At 43.7% G+C, this 25,684-nt stretch overlaps 1 protein-coding gene across 1 annotated transcript in view; it reads right to left on the reverse strand.

The window, feature by feature from the left end:
• Acoxl (acyl-CoA oxidase like) overlaps positions 1 to 25,684 on the reverse strand; it is a 279,060-nt gene that overhangs the window by 17,671 nt on the left and 235,705 nt on the right. The window contains 2 exon segments of the mRNA XM_028755859.1: positions 2,588 to 2,692; positions 23,464 to 23,534. Coding sequence (XP_028611692.1) covers positions 2,588 to 2,692; positions 23,464 to 23,534 — 176 coding nt within the window.

A 25,684-nucleotide genomic window follows, 5' to 3' on the forward strand; every position in this document is an offset into this window, starting at 1 on the left:
GGAGGTGATGGAGGGGGAGGTGATGAAGGGGGAGGTGATAGAGGGGGAGGTGATGGAGGGGGAGGTGATGGAGGGGGAGATGTTGGGGTGCACCAGCTTCCTCATTCTCTCCCTTTTGAGAACACTTGCATGCTCCAAGTTGGCAGCCTATCAGGAATCCAATCAGGAGGCCTTTGAGTAACCCCATTTGCCCTTCTAGAGAAAGGTAGTTCTGAGGAGACTGGCTCCTTCCTGCCCATCTCCCAGGATACTGTGAGGGTCCCACGGTCGACAAGTATGGAAATCACATTGTACTCCAAGAATACAAAAGCACTTTCGTGTCCTACATAAAAGTTGGTCTTCACTCGGCCTGTCTCTGCTATATGTTTTTTCTAATTCAACATTACTGGTACCATAGATTCAAATATTCTCTTACATAACACTTTTAATTGAAGGTAATTCTAGAGAACTCTGTAAGTCCTGTATTCACATCATTCTACCCCCTTCTCTCCCACTCCAACTCCTCCCATGTCCCTGCACTCACTCTCAAATTCATGGCTTATTCTTTAATTATTATTGTTACATACATGCATGCATACACTCATGTATATGTCAAACACCTACTGAGTCAACTTAGTGTTGTTTCTATTACATATGTTTAGGGGTGATAGCTTGGTTATCTAAAGATAACCGACCATGAGCTTGTCCCTGAAGAAACTAGATTTGCCCTCTCATCGCAGCCACTGACTGCCTAGAGCTCAGCACCTAGGGGTGGGGCCTTGTGAAACTTCCCCATCCATGTTGGTATGCCAACTGCTGTCTCTATGCAAGTCTTGTTCAGCTGACCATGATGAAATTTCATGAGTGCAGCTTTCCTGTCTTTTCTAGAAGGCATAATTGAGTAATGTCGTGGTTCTCTGGCTCTTCATACACCTAACCTCTCTTCTGTGTGTAATATTTTTTTTAATTAAGTTCCAAGCGAGTGCTGTCTTTGGGAAATGTCCCCATCAAAGACAGCTGCCACCTATTCATTGCTTCTCTTAGGGCCACTCGTGCCCTCAAAGGTCATGTGCCAGAGGGGCTGGTTCAACTGTTACCCTACTGGCTTTTCTTCCAGAGGATGTGTGTTCAATTCCCAGGACTCACAAGGTGGTTCAGAACGCCAGTCCCAAGGGATCAATGCCATTTTCTGACCACCAAGGGCTTTGCACTACATGTGCAAGACATGTATTCAGGCAAACACTTATTTTATAAGATAAAAATGAATGACCTGTGTTGTCTTCAGCAATAGGACCCTACCATCAAGTTGTGAAGCACAGCCTGTAGCCTTGGCAATAGCCTGTGTTGTTTGGGGGTTGCATGGGACCCTTTTGGTCAATAACTCAACAAGATACAGCCATTCCTGGCACAAGATTTTACTTGGTAGCATAAGAAGTCAAGCTGGGGCATCGTCCTCCTCAATATATGGCTACGCCGTTTGGATTTCTTTCCTAATTGTATATATTTTAGGAAACCTCTATAGTAGTAGGTTTTCATATGGTTTTTCAAATGGCACATAGTATTACTTGCCCCTTCCAAAATTCCCTGAATAGTCCTCCTATTCTAGTTCCCCATAAACACTATACTCTTTCTCCTTCCTTGGGAGATTCATCACAGAATTCCATCTTGCAGTAGATGGAAATTAACACAGAGACCCAGAACCAGACAATGTGTAACAAAGGAGAGACTTTGGAACACTCTGTCCTGTATGAGATATCTTTATCAAATTTCCCTTGAGGCGCAGGGATCTATATGGAAGAAGAGGTAGAGAGATTCTAAGAGTCAGAGGGGGTGGATGACTAAAGAACATCCTTTTCCAGATGCAACAGGACTGATGCACATATGGACTCACAGAGACCATGGTATCAAGCACAAGAACACACAGATTCGAGCCAGCCAGATCCCAGCACTGAGAAGGGGAAGCAGCCCCACCCTTAAGGAAGAAGCTACTCATAACTGATAACTCCTGGCAAAGGAATGTCTCTTATTGAGTGCCACTGGGCATATTAACCACATGGTCTGTGTTTTTACACATCTGTATTGGGACTCTCGCTATAACGAGCCCCTCTGAAGACTGCTGAGTCTTGGGTCTCTTTGTGCCTCTGCAGAGGAGATGTGTCAGGAACAGGCTTCGCTGCTGCCGCTGTCTGCACTCTCTGTCCCTAGAGCAGCGATCTGGGATGGGTTAATGGCCCCATCTTACTTTTAGGCAGTAAGCAGCTTTTCACTGACAAAAATACCACAGGATTTTCTCCTGAATATGAAGGATAAATTAATACGCTTTGGAAGGAGTAGAAAAAAATATTAATACCGATCCCCATCAAGACAAGGGAAACACATGTTCCCGTCTCAGCTTTTGATGCAGGAAGTTCATGTACAGTGAGTTAGACTTTGTTACTCAATAGAATCATCATAGTCTGAAATGCACACAAAATCTTATGCACACAAAGTCCTAGAGGGCTAAAGTCAGTGCTCAGAAAATGTCAACAGGGTGGCAGGGACATTGTCTACGAAAGCAAAGAGCCGAAGGCTGCTGCTCAGAGAGCCTCCCCTGCACCGAGCCTCTTACCTGAGCCCTGATCCGCATGCTGGCCTCGGGAGTCAGGATCCGTTTATGTTCTAAGTACCAGCCCCGCTCCTGGAACACGAGCTTCGTTCCATACAACAGACAGAACTGAAGAGTGAGAGAGGAAACAAGCAAACGTTAGAAAAATGGAGACTGTAACAAGTCAGAGGTGACATCACATCCCATTTCCAAAAACCAGAAAGTCCTTAATTAAAATGGCCATGTTTTGGATACAAAGTATATGTTTTATTGTTTTAACTTTCTGATGAACCTTGAAAGCAAATTTAAAAGTAGAATACACAGTAAAAGGGGGTCCCTGGTGTCAATTCCATTCAAGAAATCTTAACACTAATCAACCCTGGTTCACATGTAACTTCCCCCATGTCCTCCCCACCCGGGTAACTTAGAATAGAATTTGAAAGACACATGTAGTTCTGTTTGCTTCCCTTCTCATTCATGAAAAATACTCTGCAATACCATCTTGCTATTTTTCCATTGAGTAGCACTTGATTAAACTTTCACAAAAATAGAACACCTCATTTACATCTTGCCTCAGTATGTTTTTTCTGTTACATTTCTGAAAGCAAGCACCCTGGGTGACAACACAGGCAGCCACCAAGCAAAAATAAACTCATTTTCCAGAGGCAGAGCGGCTTTTCATTTAACTACTCATTCCTTCATCATTTACTGTCCCATAATTTCAAATTGTGGGGGCTTACTATGCAAGACCCTTCGAGGCTCCACTGAGCTTCAGCAATTAGACCTCTGGCCTTCTCATTTCATCTCCATGCCCACTCAAGTCCCCTCTGTGGTACTGTGGCACAAAGCCCAGGCCTACCACTCCATCCACAAACACACCTCACCTTCATATCTCTAAGATAATAGCTTCTGTGAAGATGGCCTTAGGTGGGAAGACATCTCAGTGACAGGTTGCTTGCCTTTCACATGTAAGAGCTCAATTTGGATCCCCATCATCCCCTTAAAAGAGTAAAAACTGGGTTTGGTAGATAATGCCTGTAATCTCAGAGCTGGGAAGTGGAGACTGGGGATTCACTGGCCTGCCAATATAGCCAACCACTAAACTCCAGGTTCAGTGAAAGACACTGTGTCAAAACATAAGGAGAGCAATCAGAGAAGATGCCCATTCTCAACCTCTGCCCTCCCATAGGCATATGCATGGGTGAGTGTATCTTTGTACATGGGTGCACATATATGTGCATATACACAGTATTTATGTGGGCAAGGTGTAGGAAAAGCACGAGGAATAGTGGAGTTCCTTACAGCTGGAAACTCTGGCTGGGAGACTCAGATGAGAAGATGAATACAAAGGGTAGCTGACACAGTCGGAAAGAACAGTGCAAACTGGTACTGTATGGAGAGTTGTGGACCTCAGCCAAGGTACCCCCTCAGGGAGGTCAGAAGGGGACAGGGAAATTCTAGCAGTGTACTTTTCCCCTAGAGTCTGAACCCAACAGAGTTGAGAGGGCAAGGATTGTCCATGATTTGAACATGTTTCCCTCAAGCCACTCTGCTGGAAACATAATCCTCAAGTTAATGGTACTTGGAAGTGGAGCCTCTGAAAGGGAATGAGGGTTAAATGAGGTCCTGAGGATGAGACCAATTTGACAACTTTTACAGGAAGAGAGAACAGAACTAGAATTCTCGCTCTGTGATGTTAGGATGCAGCAAGAAGCCAGTCCTTCACCGGACATGGAGCAGATGGGAGCACCATGCTCCTGGAACTTTCCAGCCTCCAGCACAGCTGTGAGCCAAATATATTTCTATTCTTCATAAAGTATCTATTTGGGGTGTTTTGTTACAGCAACAGGAAAGAAACTAAGATAGATTGTATCCATGCATGCTAAGTGCGCCAACTTCCCAGGGATATCCAGGGTAGAGAAGAGAGAACTGGAGAGAAAAGATACTCGTCACAAGTCCTGGCTTTAACATCAGCCTTTCATCCAGTCCTACCAATCCAAGTCCAAGTCCACTGGATTGCAGAAAGCAACTGGCAAGCCAGCATCTGCCTACACAATGCAGGCTTAGTTCCTCACTGCCAGCTACACCAGACTCGCAGGGCGCTCACCGGCTGTCTGCTCTTTTCTTTAGGCTCTTGAGTTACCTTCCTACTGACACTCTGTGAACTGGCTTTCAAACTCTGCCTGTTTCAGGAATACAGCTTAACCTCTGCAGAGGCTGCCATCTTGGCTTGTCCCAGTAAACAGGATAGGTGCTGGCTCTTTGTGGTTACCAGAATCACATCTAGGTAGAAGTATCAAGGGCCCATGCTTAGTCCCTTCTGTGTCCAGCTCTTCAGGGACTCTCAGTGCTGGAAAAGTCATTTATATTAAGCTCTTCTTCATTGGAGATTGAGCTCTAGGAGGTACAGGGATTTCCTGCTTGGTTCTGTCTAGGGTTCAACAAAGGGACTGCCCATTTCTGCCTCTCAAGTGCCACCACCTAGCTTTTTTGTTTTTAATGTAATCAGCCTTAACTGTTACTTTCCTCTTACTACATAAACTTATGGGCTTTTAAAAAAAGATTTATTTTATGTGTATGTGTGGGTGCACGTGCATGTATTTGAGTGTGTATGTGTCTGTCACACGGTGTGAGGGTGCTCATAAAAAGTAGAAGAGGGTGTCAGATCCCTTAGAACTGTAAATTACAGGTGGTTCTAAGTACCTACTCTGGTTTCTGGAAATCAAACTCGGGTTCTCTGGAAGAGCAGCAGGTGCTCTTAGCTGCTAAGCCACCTCTTTTTCCTACAAGTTTAGATTTTGTGTTTTCTTGAACCTGATGTCTTCTAGATAGTCGTTCCCTTTTTAAGATGCCAGAAAGGAGGAGAAGTATCCAGACGTCGTCCCATCTCAGTGGTCCCTGCGGCTTCATTATGCCATGAGTTTGGAATCTATGCTTTTATACGCAAAAGTAAAATGCAATGTACTCTCATACAGTCACATAATATTTCTAAATAAATGAATTGGAAAAGTGTCATATGCATTTGGTTTATAAAAATATTTGATCATTTAATACTTACACCTACACCCTTCCTACTATGAACAGCTTTTAATCAACCCATGAAGACATAACTAGATCCTTAAGTAGATACTTACAAATTTGTTCTTTTAAAGCTGTCTCCATGATGTGCCTCTCACCTCAAGCCCTTTGAAAACACTATGGATTTTTATTCAGTCATCTGGTACAATGTGACATACAAGTTTGTATAGTCTTGGTTACAAACCTTTACTCTTCAGAGTTTAGTGAAAGAAATGAGATAGCTTCTTCTAAAAACGTATGGGTTCTAGTTTGGAATAGGATGACCATAATGGTTAATGTTAGATGTTGACTTCGAAGAATCTAGAGTAGCCTGGGAGACAAGTCTCTGGTCAGGCTTGGGGAGGGGATTATTGTGATTGTGTCAAGTGATGTAGGAAGACCTGCCCACTGTGGGTGGCACCATTCCCTGGCTGGCATCTGGATTATGTATATAGCAAAAGGAAGCTGAGCATTAACATGTGTAACCTATTGCTGCCTGCTTCTTGGCTGTGGATATAATTTGACCAGCTGCTTCAAACTTCTGCAGCCTTGATATCCAGAATGGAGCAGACCATAATCTTGAGTTGTAAGCTGGAATAAGTCTTTTTTCTCCTAAGTCACTTTGGTCAGAGTGTTCTGTCACAGCAACAGGATAGAAACTAAGATAGTAGAGTAGGTGATTTTCCTCATTTCCTGGAAAATGCGAAGAAAGAGACAACCTGAAAATTCTGAAAAATAAATGGTGGCAACCAGATTGGAGAAGACCAGACTTCAAAGCACATGCGGCTGAACTGGTGGTAAGCTGAACCTTTCCCCTTTAGCCTTCATGCAGCTGGTCCCTTGTGGCAGGGGCACAGAAGCAGGTTAACTGAGCCATGGTTTTCTAGCTGGAAGGGGAGTCCCAGGCAAGCAGACAGTTACAGGAAGGACGCAGATAGGATGGGCTTGGGGAACCCACAAAACTGTGAACATCTGAGCTCAGCCACAGGTGTACGCGTATGAACCAATAATGCTAAGCACTAAAAAGACTGACAACTGAGCCTGAGGACAGAGGAGGGTACAGGAACTAGCATGACCAGTGAGTGGCAGGTAAGTAGACAGTCTGAATGGAACGGCCATAGCAAGTTAGTACAATATTTAAAGGGAAACAAAGGAACAGCTAGCAGAAGAAACAAATAGAAGCAGAATAAAGTGGTGGTCATAGACATCAATAAGACACATGGACATAAACATCAGTAAATATAATTTGCCTAAACACACTAATCAAAGAGGGGCATTCAAAATGAATTTTCAAAGTTTAAACATAATTAAATCATGTGTGTGTGCATCTGCATGTGTGATACACAGAAGAGTACAGTGCCTGAGGAGGCCACCAGAGGAGCTGAGGCTATAGGTGGTGGTGAGCAATCTAATATGGATGCTGGGAACTGGACTAGGGTCCTCTGCAAGACTGGTACACATGCTTAACCCTCCATCTCTCCAGTTCTCTCAAAATGAAGAGTCTAATTTGGATTTTAAAAAAATCACTTCAGATATGACAGAGGTAAACTAAAACCAGGGTGATGGACTGGGATACCCCATGCAAAAATGAATCCAAAGAAATCTTTAGTAGCTCTGTCAAATCAGCCAAATTAGACTTGAGAGCAAAGAAAATATCCAGGAGTGCAGAGGGGGTCACATAATGAGGAGGGAGGGCTGAAGACACAGTAGACAGATATGCAGCTGGACACGGGGGACGGAAACAACAGGCACTCAAGACAATTTCTTCAGACACAACCAAGGGACAAGGGGACAGACCACAGGTATAACGGGAGGTGTCAACATTGGGCTTCTAGTAATGAGAAGTTTAAGAGATGCAAATGTCAGGCGAGAGACTATGGACGAACAGAATATCAGCAAGAACACAGAACTCAACCACCTTATTAGCCAGTTGGACCTCACTGACATAACATTCCATCCCCTAGCGGCATAAATCATATTGTTCATCAAGGGCATATGAGCCAGTCACAAAGACAGACCATACGCTGGCTCATAATAACAATTTTAACAATTAAAAATGTAAAAATTACATACCATTTAAGTTCTGTTTGGGCTTTGCATTATGTATGTACATAATATGTATGCCATGTGGTAAATATTAGAATACATATAATATAAATGTACTATGTACATATATATTTGTTTCTATATGTTGCTCTTGTTACTGGTGGTGGTGGTGGTGGGGTGTGTGTGTGTGTTGCACCTGATTGTACAGCATGCATATCCACAGGTGTGGAGACTAGAGGGGACATTGAGTGTTTTCTCTATCAATCTTGGCTTTACTGCCTCGGGGCAGGATATCTCACTGAGTTAGAAGAAGCTTGCTATTTTAGGCAGGGTAGCAAGTGAGCTCTCATGATCTGCCTGTCTCTGTCCTGCCAATGCTGAGATTTCAGGCTCCTGAAGCCAGGCCCATCTTTTCATGTGTGTGTTGGTTTCAACTAAGTTCTTCCTGTTTGCAGAGCAAGTTTGCTTACTCACTGAGGTATCCTCCACCTCTGCATCATGTATTTTTAAATATCTGTGAGCAAATTCACATGAATGTCTTCTTTTATCACTCCTTTGTTGTGATGTAATTTCCTCTATTTCCAGATGTTTTCTTTGCTCTACTGTCTGATTTTCCTGATATTAAAAACATTGTACATCCTGTAATTACTATAGATCTGACCAAGTTACCAATAACAGCAACAAGAGAAAGCAAGGCAGTCTTTTGACACTTGGAGACTAAACTGCATCCTTCTTAATAATTTATAAATAAGTAAATCTCAAGGGCAGTGAAGAAAATTAAGACAAAATATGGAAATCCTTGTGTGATATAGAGAAAACAGTTCTCAGAGGTGAATTCATACCAGATTTTTAGCTTAAAGAAGAAATTTGCAAGGAAGCATCCACCTCAAGAATCTTAGGAAACCAAAAGTAAAATAAATCCAAAGCAAAAGAGAAATACAGGATATATATATATATATATATATATATACATATACATATGTATATATATATATATGTACATATGTATATATATATATATATCAACAGTAAAAATGAAAATGGAAAAGCAATTGAGATAAGTGAAAATCAACATTTGTTATTTTAAATTGTGATCAATATAATTAACACAATCTTTACGGACTTAAGAACATGAAAATAGACACACCAATTATTAAGATCACACATGAAGTGGCAGAAAGCTACACAGCCCCACAGAAACCAAAAGGAAAAATGGAAAACCGTGGGCTTTACTCATGCAAATCTCCCAACTTAAAATAGAGAAGTTTATAGAATACTTTATGTTACCGAGAATTACATAAGAAGACTTGACTACAATAGTCTTACAAAGATTAAAGAAATTGAATCCATCCTTTTAATGTTTTTGGAAAACAGCCATGAAGCATGATGGTGTTGTTGGTGAATCACACCTATATCTAATAAAGAATAACACCAAATGTATATAATGTCTTCTGGGAAATGCAAGAGCAGGGAACCCTGCTGTCTTCATTATTAGAGTTTCTATTCTTGTGCTAAAGGCCATGACCAAAAGCAACTTGGGGATGAGAGGATTTATTTCTCTTACAACTCTCAGGTCACCCCAGTGCACTTACCTTGGAGGAGTGGTTCTCAATCATGAATGGATTTTGCACTTGGCAATGTATGTAGCCATTTTGGTCATTGAAACTGGGGAATTCTATTAGCATCTATTGAGACAGAGGCTGCAGAGGGCAGGAACACTTCCCAAACCAAACACTAAGGCTGGATGGGCCGAGTATCTATACACATGTGAATATAACAGCTCTCTGCTACTGTAACATACCCGATTTTACCAACTGATAGAGAGATAAAGTTAATTTGAGCTCACAGTTTTGAACTCTTGAGTCCAGAGGTATTACTCTTGGGCCTCTGGTGGGGAGTATATGATATAGCAAAATATGCTGAGACATAAAAAAGAAAGAAAGAGACTGGGGTCACACCTACCCTTTCCAGGACATGCTCATAATAATCTAAAATCTCTCAAAATCTAAAATCTCTCAAAGAGTTTCATCAATGCCAATGTAGGCATTACACTTTTAACACATGGGAGACATTTACGATTCACAGATGCACCAGAGCTGAGAAAAGCTGTCTTAGAGAATGAAAGGCCTATATTCACATAACATCCCACATAGAAATATTTACAGCGACCAAATATTTTTTAATGGGTGGACAGAAAAAACTTGTAGATCCATACAATAGAATATGACTGAGCAACAAAAAAGAATTACCCATCGATTGTCACAACAACTTGACCAAATCTCATAGTGATCATGTCAAGAGAAAGACACGAATATAAAAAGTTTAGGGCTGTGGACTCCATTTATACGTTTTCAAAAAGAGAACACTGCAGCCGTAGAGACTATATCACTAGTTTCCGGGGTGGGTGCAGGGCACATTAGAAAGGAGAAGCAAATTATAAAGCCATTGCAGAAGACTGTTTTTAGGAATGGTTAAATTACATAAATCTTTGTGTGTCAAAATTCAGTTTTATAAATTCCTGAACAAAATCATCAGGCTTCGTAGTAACTTAAAAATACACATTTAAAAAAATTTTAACTCCAAGTCTGACGTTTCAGTCTACAACAGACAACCCATGAGTCCTTGAGAGTAGAGTGGAGGTTAAGGAGCTGAGACAGAAGGGTGATCGCTAGCTTTGTCCCACCTGAGCTGTATAGCAAGTTCCAAGCCAGCCTGGGCATTGAGTGAGACCTTGTCTCAAGACAAAACAAAAGATCATAGTGATTTGACAACTTCCTCTGAGATGCAGACATTCTGACACTGCAGAGCAAAGCGTCTCTCCTGTTCACAGTGACGTTGCACGCCTGTGGTGTTACCAACTGTTGAAGGGTTTAACAACACGTGATGCTTGACAATAATGAACTAGATAATAATGAATGAATAATCATGAACTGAACACTGAGTGGACTGCCTGCCATCATCTGTAGTGTCTTCCCTCTTACAGAAGCAGCTGAGAGTGACACCTTTATGCCACCCACAGCCGCATCTCCTGTTTGTTCTATCTCTTGAGTCTGTCAGGGTCTATAGGGTTTCTCAGACCATGCCACTTTGCTCAACAAAGTAGAATGAGTGTGTATTATACGGCCTCCACATCTCATTTCATGCCCAAGCCCCTCTTTTTTGAAATGGCAAACTCCAAGCTGAAATATCCACATTCTTAGAAGTTCTCTATATCTTAAATCTTGTCCAAGGACCCCTCCATTAACATGGCTTCTTGCCTCTCGGGTTCTCACAACTATACGTTTTTCCCCTCCATTACACAACCTGCCTGCTGGTGTAATTATCTGGGCATGTGATTCACTCCTTGATCACAACATGATCAAAACACACATGCATCTTGGAGTGCCCCACTGTGCCCAGGCTGGTATACAGGCCCCATGTGCATTTTGTGAAACCAATGGGTTCGGAGAGCCTTGGCTCCCAGGAGCCCAGGTCCACTGGGACCCACAGCAGAAGAACTAAGGGGGCTGCCTGCAATTTATGACAAGCTGGTGGCTGCATACATAGCCTGAGCTGCATAATAAGCTGGGAGCTGAAGCAAACGGGTCCAGTTGGCCTGTGGTGTCAGAGAAGATGAACAAAGCTTATTAACACAGGGGAAGAGCAGCGTGGCTACAGAACAGCTTCCCCCAGCAGCAACCCAGTTCTCTCACTGTGATGAAGTGGTCTGCCTCTGGCCTCAGCCTTTAGCCGCTTGGGATCCCCGTTATTGCCTTGTAAAATTGATGGGCGATGGTGCGGTCTCCCGGTTTAAGGAATTTCTGTCAGCATTAGTGAGAAAATACCAGCTTTGCGATTTCTAAGGGCATCCCTTACATTAGAAAAGTGACTTAAATTGGGATGAACTAGAGCAATGCCTACCTCTGAGCCTTCAAGTTCCCCATTCAGTCCCCTCCAAGTCTCAGCTGTGAGCTCAGGTAAGGCAGCCATAATCATTTTTAACCCCAAAGTAGGGAAGGCAGTGTAGTGTCCATTTTAGTGTCCTTTTATTTGACCATCTGAGGAAGTTGTTCATAATTAAAGTTAAGCTTCCAAACTATTTGGAGATGTATCTCTACTTAAAAAACTCAACCCAGTCACAATCTTAGTGTTCTAGGAGTGGGAGGTAGGGATGGAGTTTCTTGTGGGTCTTTGGCTGGTTCTGTCTTCAGCACTATGTTCTGTAGTAGAAGTCCGAGCAGCAAGTGAGGATATCTGGGAGATGGTTCTCCTGCAATCTGGTGACACACAGCTGGCCTCAGTTTGCCATATTCTGGCAAACCCATTCTCCACCTTGTAGATTTTATCATGTAGAGCAAATTTAGCAAGCTAGCCATGCATGCTAGGCTATGGCCCCAGGGGCTCCTGCATAGCTTACTGTGTGGGCTGGTTGAGACAGTCTGGCTCTTAAATGTCCCCCAAAGGCCCATTTCTTAGAGGTTTTATGCCAACTTGGAACCTTTAAGAGGTAGGGCATGGTGGTACATCTTTTGGTCATTGGCACCAAACCCTTGAAGGAATACTGGGAGCCAGGCTAGCATCCTGGTTCAAAATGAGTGCTTTGCTCTACTATGAAGCTTCCGACACCAGGCACCCAAAAGCATGGCAACCACCAATCCTAGACCAAAACCTTTGAAACCATGAGCCAAAATAGAGCTTTAACCTCTTTTCTCCCCTTTCATTTTGTGGTGTTGATAATCTTACCACTGAGCTACATCCCCAGCTCTCAGGATGTCAGACCCGTACCACTACAGCCCCTAACCTTGTTTCTATATAAGTTGCTTAGTCTGGGTATTTGTTACAGTCACAGAAAGCTGACTCACACACTGGCAGAGAAGCACACCCCTATTGCATGCATCGAAACTGGAGACTTGCTAAGTGCTCAGCTCAGTCAGGCTCTTCTCCCTGAATTTGATGAATCTGGAACCAGACTGATCCCAACTTAACTTCCTGCCATCCTCAGTTCTCCACGATCCCTGGCTTCTCCCTTATCTTATTTTGTCTATGAGTGCCCAATTACTGCAGCACCATTTGTTGAAGAGGCTGTCTGTCTTCTGTTGGATTTGCTATTGCCGTTTCAACAAGCCAGGCGGCCCCGTTTGTGCACATATTTCTGCATTTCCCCCGGGTGGTGTGAACCATTGAGCCATGTGTGTGTGTGTGCGCGCCTACCAACAACGCAGTCATGATGATTCTAATTGCAATAGTTGAAACTGTCATGACTGATGCTCCCACTTCATTTTCTTCTCACAATCTTTTAGGCCCCTCCAGGTACTTTTCGTTCCTTAAACATTTCAGGATGATTTTTGTATCCAGCAATAGGAGATTTTTAAATAGCAATTACGTTCAACCTGTATATCTTGATAAAAAGAACATACATATATTGGAGAGAGAGAGAGACGGCATATAAGCTTCTGGCTGACGAGTCTCTCCATTTATACAGATCGACTTTGATTTGTTTCATCAGCACTTCCAATCACTCACATGTTCAAGCCCCACACGTTTTGGTAGATTTATTAATAGGTACTTGCGGGTTGTTTTTTTTTTTAATTTTTGATATTGTACATGATATTTTAAAAAATTCAGTGTCCAGGCATTCATTACTAGCATTCAAAAATAATTTCAATATTTTCATGTTGGCCTTGTATCTATAGCTTTGGTGGATTCTGTTTTTAAGTTCCAGGAAGTAATTTCTTTCCTTTTTTCTTTTGCCTCCTTGTTCCTTGCTTTGAGATCCCTTATGGGTGTGTCCAACCACTTGACATTGTGACACAACGTCATCATCTACAAAGTTTATACTCGGGAAGGATGTGATCAATTTATATGTTTCTTTAAAATGTATGAAATTTTAAGTAAGTTTACTGTTCTGCATTGGGTATATTCATAGCTATCCCAGGCCACATGGAGCATGTGGCTGCCAGTTTAGCCCAAATGCTAGGGTTTTTAAACAGATAAGCAAGCATGTCACATGTAAGTCAGTGTTTGCTTTTCTTTCTTGTCTAAGAGGATACAGCTTGTACTCTTCTGTTTGTTGTCTTATTGCACTGGCTTCTGGAACCAATGTCAAAGGCACTCTCTTTATAGACTGCCTCCTTCTCAGACCTTTTAGTAAGCTGGCCTCTTCTCTTCCTCCTCTTCCTTCTTCTCTTCCTCTTCTTCTTCCTCCTCCTCTTCTCCCTCTTCCTCCTTGTTCTATTTTCTACTCCTCTTCTTCCTTCTCTTCCCCCTTCTCCCTTTCCTCCTCCTTCTCCTCTTCTTCCTCCTCTCCCTCCTTCTCTTCCTCATGCTGCTGTGGCAGTATATGGTAGCTTTTTCCAGTTTTTGAGTTATGTATCTTTCCATTTTGTTTTCAGCAACTCTGGGATATGAAGCTTCCTGAGAATGCAGAGGACTCCGTATGTGCACTGCATGCCTCGGGCCCAGGGTTCCAGTTTGTCTGTCTTCCAGTGTCTATTTTTTAAGTGATTTCTTACATTTAACAGAAATAATAGCCACGAATAAGTCTGATTTTTTTTCATAATCTGGGTCTTTTATTTTGAAAGGCAAGCCAGCCTTGTGCACATAATCTCTCCCAGTCATAGCATTTAGTGCTTTCAACTATGTAAAAAGCCCTTCCAGAATGTAATACATTAACCAGACAGCTGTGGACAAGCTATTCCTAGCTGCCCTTCCCATTTGACTAAGGCTTCAGAATACAAGTTACCTTGGTCCCATCCAATCCTTGACAGTCCAGAGGAAACAGCAAAGAAGAAAGGCTTTCTCAAAGTTGGAAAGATTACAGCGGGAGACTTTTTTGAAAAGGGACAGCAATTGTTTAGCTGGTACCTTTATGTAGACTATTTTCCCCTTGATGTTTTAGTGTAAACATAATCCATTTTTGATGGGTGATGGTGGTGTACACCTTTAATCCCAACACTCAGGAGGCAGAAGCAGGCAGATAGAACAACCACAGCTATATACAAAGAAACCTTGTCTTATGGGAGATGGAGATTAAAATAAAATATAAATCCACTTTCCTTCCTTCCTGTGTCCCTCCGTCCCTCTTGTTTCTTCTCTTTGCTGCCTGCCTAGATTCTGGCAGAAGAAAGCATGAGATGTAACTAGCCCTTCACCCTCCCCACCACAAACTAGAGCTGATATCCTGGTAGGTTTTTTTTTTAAATGGGAATTTAAACACTATAAAACCAACCAAATTTAAGCAACTAAAATTTAGTAAGGACAAAAGAAAGAGTTCATCAGGCGTAGAGAGCAGAAGTCGTGAACTCTCAAACAATTCCTGTTATTACTCAGGGTGCAGATGTGACTGGTGGCGAGCTGCCTCCTGCGGATGCCTGGGTTTACCACCTTTTCAGCCACCCAGTGTGACTTCTCCCCATAACCAGTGTCCCCTTAGCTGTCTTCTGGGAAGACAGCTGTGTTCTTCTAGACACAGGACAGCTGTTTGACTGTCTTCTAGGCTGGATCCGCAGTACTGGTGAAATGGCCAGTGTCTGCCGGGCTCTCTTCCCTCAATACACTAACTACCCTGTCTCTTAGAGCCAAATGCTGCTCTCAGCTTCCAGTATGTGATTCCCACCAAACATCTCTCATTTCTTTGTTCCAAGTGATCGCCTTCTTCTTGTCCTGTCTTCAAGAGTTGCAGCTAGAAAGGAAATCTACCCTGTACATCTGTGCACGGAGGAAATGGGGGACAGAGTACGCCAGGAGGCCTAATCGTCACAGGCCCTGTGCCTGGCAAGCATGGGTAGGTCCCCAGAGAGCTGAACCTGCCATGCTTGGACGAGCAGCTTGCTGCATTTTCGAACATGAGGATTTCTGCCACCTAGCTGCTTTTCTGCTTAGCTATTGATTTAGATGTTTAACAATCTAACAAGGGCTGGTTAGATGTCTGCACAACTTTGCAACCACTGCAGTCTGGATGCGAGTCCCAAAGTGACAAAGGACATGGTCAGCCTGATGATGTTCATACAGAATGACAGAGAGCTTTGCTTTTTGTTGTTGTTGTTGTTTTGTTTTGTTTTTTTGAGACAGGGTTTCTCTGTATAGCCCAGGCAATCCTAGAACTCAGTCTGTAGACCACACTGGCCTCGAACTCAGAAATCCACTTGCCTCTGCCGCCCAAGTGCTGGGATTAAAGGCGTGTGCCACCACTGTCCGGCTAGACAGAGAGCTTTGCAAGGAGTCGGTTGGAGTGTAGAATCCCACAGCAGAGCAGACCCCTTGTTATAAGACAAGACCCTTCTGCCTTTCTCCCCAGAGTGCTCAGGTCCTTCCTTCTCTTCTCCTGGTTTCTGGCTTAGAGGCTTCACTCTCAGAACAGTTCTAGGGTGACCATTCATGGCAGCTTTTGTTAGATTCTCTCCCAGAACACCTTAATATCCACTCAAGAAGACCACTTTTTTTCCTGGCCAAGGAAGGAACACTAAATGCTGTCTAAAGTCACCTCTGGGGTCAGGTGGGGAGATGCACAGATTGGAACAGAATACTCAGGACTCCCTCTTCCAGGAGGCAGTTGTCAGGATCCCTGTTGTGTATCAGCTTCCAAGGCACACATAGATGCACTTAAACTACTACTCTATAAATGGAAACCTCAGAACACACCTGTCACATCAACAACACTGGTAAGTGCTGTGGAATACACACAGCTAAATTTAATTTCCTGCAGAGATACAGAGGTTGGCTCCAATGCCACCTCTTCTGAGGAGTCCTCCCTAAATCCATGTTGACTTGGAGTCTAGCCGAGTGCTCCCTTGTGGCTGACTGTCCTCCTCAGGGCTTGATGTATTCCAGGATGTTTGCATATTTGGGTGTTGTGATGTCTCTAACTATTCACCTAGGTCTATACAAAAGTAGCCAATATCTTACTGACATTTGCACCCCCAGTGCCTAGCGTGTAGCCTGACATATAACAGGCACCCACAGATGCTTTAGAAGTGAAATTTTAGCAAATAAGTGTAACAGCTAGGGAAATAACCTCTGCCCGCTCATCTCTGGGCCCAAAAGTCAACCAATATTCCTTGAGTTTAAAAGTCCTGCAATCTGAAATGTTAGTTCTCCATACCAGAGATTACTTCCAGAATTAAAATTACATTGGGATGAGATTTGGTGGAGTGGTTTAAGCAGAGCCCTGCAGGATTTTGTCACACTCACTTGTGAGAAGCGCTCCAGTGTGATGAAGGGGAGCCTTCCAGTGTCATGGAGACACAAGAAGGAGAGAAAAGCATTTCTTTCTGGGAGTCAAGGTTTGACATTGATTTTTATATCACCAGTATCTGTTTCCCTTCTGATGTACATAAACATGGAGACAAAATTTTGCAAGAAGCCGGACATCAAACTATACCAGCCATATAATAGGAACCCAGTCAACTTCTGTTACATAACATTTCTTAGGATTGTTGTGGTCATTCATGCATTCTTGTCTGTGTGGCCCTTGGTTGCAAGGAGTAGAAAAGATCATGGGAACAGAACAGTGGCTGAAGGCTGGCTTCCACCATCAGAGTCCCTGACCAGTTATGGCGTGAACAGGATTCAGAACATGGATGGGTACTCTTCATCCTGCACTGGGTTTGGACAGGCAGTCATGCTTCAGAAGAGAGCCCATTTCTTCCTGTGTAGGAGGTTCAATCCCATGACCAGCCCCAGATGACTGACTGACTGGTGGTCTTGGGCATGTGTAAGGCATGCAGCCTGTACAACAGCCCCTAAAGGGCCCTGGTTTGAGAGGCAAGGGGAAACTTGCCAATCGGAGCCTAGGGATGGAATCTTTGGGCCTGAAAAGGGCCACCTGCCGAAGAAAGGGTATCATGTTTGGCCCAGCGCTTGAGAAGAGGTGTTTGCAGTTAACCATTGGTTGCTAGGTTTGGTTCTTAAACTAGCTACCTCCTACACACACTGAGAAAAGGAAGAAAGAGCAGTTAGAGAGCAGGAAAGAGGGAAAAACCCACCTCGCCCACTTGACAGGCACAAATTGCTGCTTGCCAGAAGCCTGTCAGGGCGGGACAGTCCCCTCTGAAAGCTCTGCTCAGAGACTTAGTTGCCTTGGTGAGTACCCTTTGGGAACCAAAGGTCTCTTCTAAGCACAAAGGGACACAAAGGGCACCTGTGTGGAGGCTTAGCACTGTGCCCCACACTGGATGCTGAATGGCTCAGGCATTCCTCTTTGGCCAGGCAGTGCGGGGGATGGGGGACTTTGAGAGAAGTGAAGCAGAAAGAATCTTTGTGACAATGACAATTTAAGAGACACTAGACAACCAGCTTGCTGGGTGCTTCTGAACTTTCTGGAGGGGGGCAGAGCCATGGAGCCATCATGTGGAAAATTTCCTTTCTCCTCAGCACGGCCCTTTCCAAGTGAAAGCACAGGCATTGTTCCTGGTAAAAGCCCTTACTCTTGATAGGATTCCACCAGGCTAGGAGAAAGTCCCTGCTTCTGGAAGAGGATGACTTGGTGAATGTGGAAGGCTGGAGGGCCAGGTCGTGTCTGCTGCACGACCTTTCCAGTTTGAAGAAAGGTTCTGGTGTCTGTGGTCTCAAACACTGGTAGGTGGAAAAACAGTTGTATCTAGCTAGACTTAGTAGCAGGAGAGAGTGTGTGAGGGAGGCCCTCTTTCCATATCTGCTCAGGTTCCTCTTTGCACCTGGGGTAGCACTGATGCTTTGTGGGTGGTATGGTGCTTAAGAAGCTTCCAGGAGCACTTGGCCCTGCAAACTCACCATGATGTCTGTGGGTTTGCTTCGCCCAGGCATCACACCTGACAGCTGTGTCCACCATCCTCAGTGGGCCCCGCAGAGGCTACCAGGTGGATGGGAAACAGGAGAGGTGTTCATCATGTTTCCTTAAAATATAGTATCACCATCCCACCATGAGACAGCTCAGCTCCCCTCCCAGCCAGCACTCCAGCGAACTGGCCAGCACACTGTGGTTGCTGGTTCCTAGGCAGCCCTACCAAAGGTCTGCAGTTTGGGAGCATAGGTGGAAGGCTACGTCATAAGCCAGCCCAGCTGGCTACCTGTTGGTTTGTTTATCTACTTATTTTCACAGGCAGCTTCATTCTTTTTACTGTTTCCTGTGGGCCATGTGCCGTGATGCCAGGTTCTACCTATAGAAAGGTCTATCTTCACCCTCATAAGGTGTCCTAGCCTTAGGCAGGGAAACTGAGCCAGGCCCAAGCTGGAGGCTTTATTCTGGGAGCTCACTGGCTAGGGAGTGCCTTGCAACTACTGTCTTGCTTTAGGAATGGCATAAGCCAAGTGTCCTTCAGCATTTGCTCTTGTCACCTGAGCTGGGGAGCAGCGGCAGCTCCTAGATAGGGCCACTGTCCCATGAGCATGCTACTTAACTTTTCTAGCTTATCCAAGGGAGGCACGGAAGCCAAGAAGGTGAAGGCATTGAGACATTTTCGTCCCAAGGAGGCTCCTGACTTCCCAGATGGAGAACAAACCACTGCCTATTAGATGTGTCAGAGTGAGAGCCGCAGGGGCAGAGTGAGGAGGGCTGACTATCACACTCGAAGATGACGGTCCAAATGCAGTGTCACCTAGACACTGACCATCGGTAGTCTGTCACCCTCCAAAGACAAACCTGGTGGGCATAGGGACCGAAGAGTCTTCACAAGCCCTGAGAGAGACGCTGGAGAGGCAAGGTTGATTGAGAGAGGGTATTAGTTACTTACATAAAGCCGTGACTGAAATACCCAGCTGAAACAATTTAAGAGAGAAAAGGCTTATGCCTTGTGGTTTCCAGAGGTTTCAGTTCCTTGAGGTTCAGAAAGCATGGCAGCACTCATGGAGGTGTGAGACTGTAGTGGGTCTTGTGACTCCATCAAAGTCTGGCTTCCTGTATGTGCTCTTAAAGTGCTGGGGAGGAAGAGGTGTTGGAAGCAGGGCTTCTCTGTCAGTCCTCTTACCCTAGTGGTTGCACTAGGGAGAGGCCGGAGGATCCCAAAGTCGTACCCTCTGGCACCTCTTGCTAATTCTGATCTAGACAAAAGCTTTGGCTTCTACCATCTTGAGTTCTGCTACTTCTGTTTCCAGATTTATCTGAATTTGGTGTAGCTGTATGCTTCTCTCTGTTCCTTTCTTCTGTCTTCTTGGAGGTCCATGTATGGAACACCTTCACAGGCTAGACTAAAGCACCTATTCTCTGGTTTCAGTAATGTTTGACACAGTAGGAATCCACGATGTGCACGGAAATGTAATATTATATGTGGTCTACTCCTACCCCATGTGTGTGTGTTGAAAGTGTGCTTCTCCGCTACCATAAATTATAAATCAAGCTTCTCAAGAAAGGTCAGTACATTGCAAGTGCTGTGAGTGAGCGCTGTCCTGAGAATATCACTTCTTGGTCATGCTCTACCCTTGACAAGTACATTTTAGTTTTTGTTGTTGTTTGGTTCCCAAGAAATTATTATAAGGCGAAATCAAAAATTGAAACTTATAAAAGAGAATAATGCATAGGGAGTGTTAAATTGGGGTGGAAGAAGAGAGATCAGGGTAGAGGAGAGAATATGGGGAAGGATAAATGATACTAGGGACCTTTCAAAGAACATCATATATATTATTATAATATATATTATATATATGAATTTTTTGCATAAAATGAGTTTAAATAGAGTTAATTTAAAATAAGTTGACAATGTTTCTGCTAGACACATAATCTAATAAATAAAAACCCATTGCCAAGAATGAGTTACTTTTTTTTTGGAGTTGTTGACCCGTGAGGTCCAACAGACCTCAAATATTATAGGCTCTAGCCAGTACTCTTGGTCACATTCCAGAAGCTACAGTAAGACACTATTGCTGAAGATGCCAACCACATTTGTGAATGTGAGCAGGGTAAAATCAAACTGGTACTAATCCGGATGTTTCATCCCTACTGGCTAGATTTCATCATTCTGAAAACGTTTTATATATACTATTAAAGGAGAAAAATAGTCACCAATGTTATCTAGTTGTGAATTTTGTGAACTACCGTAATGATTAGCTTGGCAAGACATGCAACAGTAGCAGGAACATCATGTAAGTAACCAACAACTTTCTCATTGGATTTAAGCCCTGGTCCATATGTTGAAACTCATACTTGGCCTGATAATGGGCCAAGAGCCTATGGCCACACAGGCCACAGGTACTAGGTGAGATTCTGCTATTATTATTCTTTAAGTGGACATAGTATTAAACTGTATTAAACTGACTCTGAATGACTTATCATTAAACCTATGGGCCAATGAATCCCAAACCTTCATCAGAGAAGCTTCTATTTCACAGCAGATGGTGATTAACATAGAGACCCACAATTGGTCAAAGTGTAGAAAATTAGAGACTTTGGAATGCTCAGTCCTAAGTGGAACACTTCCTCCTTTCAAGGCTCAGAGATCATTGTGGTAGAGGTTATATGAAGATTGTAAGAGCCAGAAAGTAGATGACTATACCCAAACAGTATCTTCAGCACAGCTGCACATATGAACTACAGTTGTTGTGACAGCATGCAAAAGATTCGTGCAAACCCAGACAAATCCCAGTGTAGAGAGGGGAGTTGGGCACAAAGTCCCATTCCTAGAGAAGAAGCTATTGACAATTGACAGCTTCTGGGGAGGGGGATGGATCTTGGAGGAGTTGGGGAAGGGAGATGAATATGATCAAAATACATTGTTGAAATAACTACACACACACACACACACACACACACGTATGCACATATACATGCACAATAAAGAAATTTACTACATAAACTCCAAGTACACTAAAGTGAACATAGAATGGTCAGCTGATTAAGAGTGTTCAAAATAATCTATTGTCCTCCTACATTCTTTTATATGTATCCACAAAAAATCCTACACATTCCTGTCACGCCCACATGGTAGCCTCTCATAGGTGACATGAAAGAAACCTCAACCTCTTGAAAAAAAAATTACAAAGTAGTTTTGGTAGATATGAGCAAAGCACACATTTCTGTTCAGTGAAACTTCTTTGATGAGGCCTGCTCAAATATCTCGAAGATACTGTAAAAACACCCACAGACAACTCTCTCAGTTACTGTGGTCATACAGTCTGAAGAAACATCAGGGAAAACACAAAATACTGAGAGGTACATACATTCCAGAACATCTTAGGAAAGCTTGATCTTCTCCCAAGTCCAAATGTTTGTTTCTAACCAAGTGGACCAAAAGAGCTCTCTCTCCTGGTGCAGCCATGAGAGGCAACAGGCAGCAGCTTGGGAGGAGGGGCCTTCAGATAGCTTCTGTTTTCACCTACTTGTCGTAGACCAGAAATCAAGAGAGGGACTTGGACATAGAACCACAGGGCAACTAGAAATAGCTGGGTGATGTGGGCTCCTGAGCTTAGTGGCTCTGTTCTCTGAAAAACACCACCTCTGAGATGCCCACATAGCTTCTGTGAGGCTCGCTTGCAGGACTGTGTGGAACCCAGGAGTCTCTCCCTGTGACCAGGGGTCTGGGTGATCAGGAGAGGAGAAGAAATAAGATGCTGGACAGAATGAGAAGGAAGAGGACAAAGGCTCTGTGTCTTGAACTGTGAATGAGTGGTGGATAAAAGGTGAGTGTCTGTGACCCAAGGCTTCTTCAAGGTCACAGGAAACCAACCAGTACTTCAAGGACAGGCTGAGAAAATGGAGCTCAGAGTAAGGAATGAAAACCAGAGTGGGAGACCTCAGACTACCAAGAGATCTCATGTGCTTGAATCTGTCAGGCCTAGTCAGTGCCTCATGCACCCTGGACTCAGATGAACTGGGTTTCCCAGATCAACTTAACACTTGGAATCAGCAGACCTTCCTTATTATAAAATTATCATCATTAAAAGTTAAACAACAACAACAACAACAGAAAACAAAAAATAGACAGACCATAAATATCACACCTTAGGCAAATGAGTTGAAAATCCCTTCGAGTGACATCCTACTTTTTTCCACCCATTTCTCAAGTCAGAAGACACCTGGTAAAGAAACTGTATTTAGGTAAAGAAGTGCAACTCCTGGTGTACACAGTTTCCTGAAGGCACAGGATGGAAATGACATCATGGAAACACTGGTGTTCAGGGTCGGTGTGTACATTTCTAGGTGAAAACAGGAGGCTTAGTCATCAGTGGAAATGTGCGTGTCTCACAAGTGTAGAGACCGCTTTTTCTGCCTTCAGACACAGCTTTTATTAAGATTACATAGGCTGTTTGCCTGACTTTTTTCGGCTCTCCTAAATGTATACCCTAAATATAGGTTATACCGCACCTCTGTCCATGCCATTGGGGAAGAAATAAAATTGTCGTTCCTGAGAAGAAAAGGAGTTTGTTTTCAATTCAAGGACAAAGAACCTAAGACATGAGTTGACTGTCTCGGCAGTTAACACAAGTGGTCTGATTTGTGTGGCATTCCCAATGGTGACGAAAGGGAGGATGGGGCCAACTGGGAAGGTGTGGGATCCTTTGTCTTAATTAAGAAGTATAGTCGGAGGCATGGAATTTGGCCAAGTCTCATAAATCTGCTGAAAGAATCGAGACTGTCAGATAAGTTTAAATAAAACCAACCAGGTCCACTGAGAATCACGTAGGCTCCCTGCTAGTCTTCGACACCCACTTTCCTGTCACTTCTGTGTTCCACAGACTGTGGTTGTGCTCATTAGCCAGCCACTGACAAGCATGTCCCCATGGAGCGCAAAATTCAGAGATGATAAATTTACTCCTGCTTGTAAAAAAAAAAAAAAAAGCAGAACTCTCCTCCGGGCAATCAAAAACTGCTAGGAGGCTTTAAGGAAATAAGAATTTAGCTGATAACCTACCTTCATTAGCAAAGCCTGGTCCTCCCTGTTGGGACAGTGCCTCATAGCCAGCATGAACTTCTCTAGTGCAACTGGAAGGGAAGAGACAGAAAGGTAAGTGGCCTCCCTGGGGACTGCCAGCATTGCCATGTAGAGGACAGCCTCGTGGTTATGGCAGAAACAAATGGCACACTTGGGGACATGTAGAGTTCCCTGCCTGCTCACTACATGCGCTGAAATCCATGTCAGTGACTTCCCCACAGTCAGCTGGACAGATCACAAGGCCATTACAGCCAGCCAGCCTCCATGGGAGCCACCAGAATGTCCTGGGTTCAGCTACTGCATGAGCTACCCTGAGAAAACACTCAGTCTCCATTCCAGTGACTCTGTAAAGAGAATCCCAACAGCTTGGTACCTTTATATCTACCTCCAACTACCCACTTCCACAGCCATTTCCATGGCATTTATTCAATGTGTGGTTGAACCATGATATGGCCCCAGATGTTGACCCAAGCAAGCTCCGGACTCCCCCAGATGTATTTAGTCATCTTTCCTCAACCTTCTCCAACAGAATGGTTAAGGGAAGCACACAATGGCTTACAGACCATGTTTTAATAGATGTTTAAATTAGCCTTACTGGTTCTGGGCATGTTACAGTTTCTATAACGTACCTTCCTCTTTTCTGTATCCAAAGCCAGTCTCTCATCAAAGGCCTGCTATATGTGAGCACCAGTTTTTATCTAAGTAAGCACATAGATTTTCTTCCCTACCTGTGATTTTGTCTCTGTTATTTCACGTTTGAAGGTGTTTGCATAAAATAATTCCCTGCCACCCCTGGACTTCAGTCCTCTTTTTTGACAGGGATGGACAAACCCTTTACTATCTAACCTGCCTGGATTGCCCTCTCCTTGCTGGACTCCGTCCTGGTTTCATACACCTGCCCTTCACCAACGCTCTTCTGGCAGTTATCCCAGCAGCACCCTGCATACTAACACTGAAGGCTGCCTCAACCAACTGGGCATAGTGATACACTACAGAAGGGGTCCATTCTGACCTGAACAAACCCTGCATGAGTGGAGAGATTTAAATCTGAAATGTTTCCTAGAGAACTCTTTTTGGATGCTTTGTCCCTGGGTGCTAATTTGGAAGGTTCTAGAAATGTTTAGATTTGTGTCTAGCTGGTGGAGGCAGACCATTAGGGGTGGTTTTGAAGATAATTCCTGGTCCTGCCTCCCCACCCTACTCTCTGATCCCTGGTCTATTGTGGTGAGAACAGCTTCTGCCACACACTCTTGCCTCCATGGACAGACCTGGCCTGCCATTTCTTTCCTACCATGATGAACTGCAACCATTTGATACAGTAATTCAGGTGGAAAGCTTCTTGCTCTAAAGGCTAGCTCCTTGTATAGCTGTTAGATGGGGAAAATGATGGGAGACTCCAGAGCATCTGGCTATCATCATCCCACAATAGGAGGCAATGCCTTGATTCTGCTCCTTATCATGACTTGCATGCTTCTTGCAAGAGGAGAGAGAAGGGCAAACTGAGGGTCACAGCTGCCATTAGCCATGTGCTATGGGAACTTTAGGAGATTCTGAGACCTAGGACAGAAACTATCTCCTTAAAACAGCTCTTTGTGACAGTTATCAGAAAAAACTCAACTGTGGATCGTGGCCTAGAATAGGTTGGCACACAATTAAATTTGTCTCAACCTGCTCAAGGCTGAAGAACAATGGCAAAAGGGCAAGGCAAGCCACTGGGTACCACTGCAGCAGGGGCCTCTTTACACACGGAGCCAAGGAGAGTTTGAACATTCATGCTATGTCATTTTGTTGATTGGCTCATTTATGATCTTCAAGTTTAGAGCCATTGGTCCTCTTGGATACAGAAGAATATTCGTATAACAATATTTATAGGTACATAAAAAATCTGTGGGGATTTCTTGATTAGCCAGACTACCAATTAAGACACAGTGATGGAGTCATTTTGAGGTATAAAACTCTCTCTCTCTCTCTCTCTTTCTTTCTCTCTCTCTCTCTCTCTCTCTCTCTCTCTCTCTCTGTGTGTGTGTGTGTGTGTGTGTGTGTGTGTGAGAGAGAGAGAGAGAGAGAGAGAGAGAGAGAGAGAGAAAGAAAGAAAGAAAGAAAGAAAGAGAGAGAGATGAACATAATATATATGTTATCTTTCTATCTATCTATCTCTTGCAAGATACATTCATGAGTTACTTGGATTGATCTAAAAATC

This window comes from Grammomys surdaster, unplaced genomic scaffold, assembly GCF_004785775.1.
Source record: "Grammomys surdaster isolate TR1022 unplaced genomic scaffold, NIH_TR_1.0 129, whole genome shotgun sequence".
Lineage (NCBI taxonomy): Eukaryota > Metazoa > Chordata > Mammalia > Rodentia > Muridae > Grammomys > Grammomys surdaster.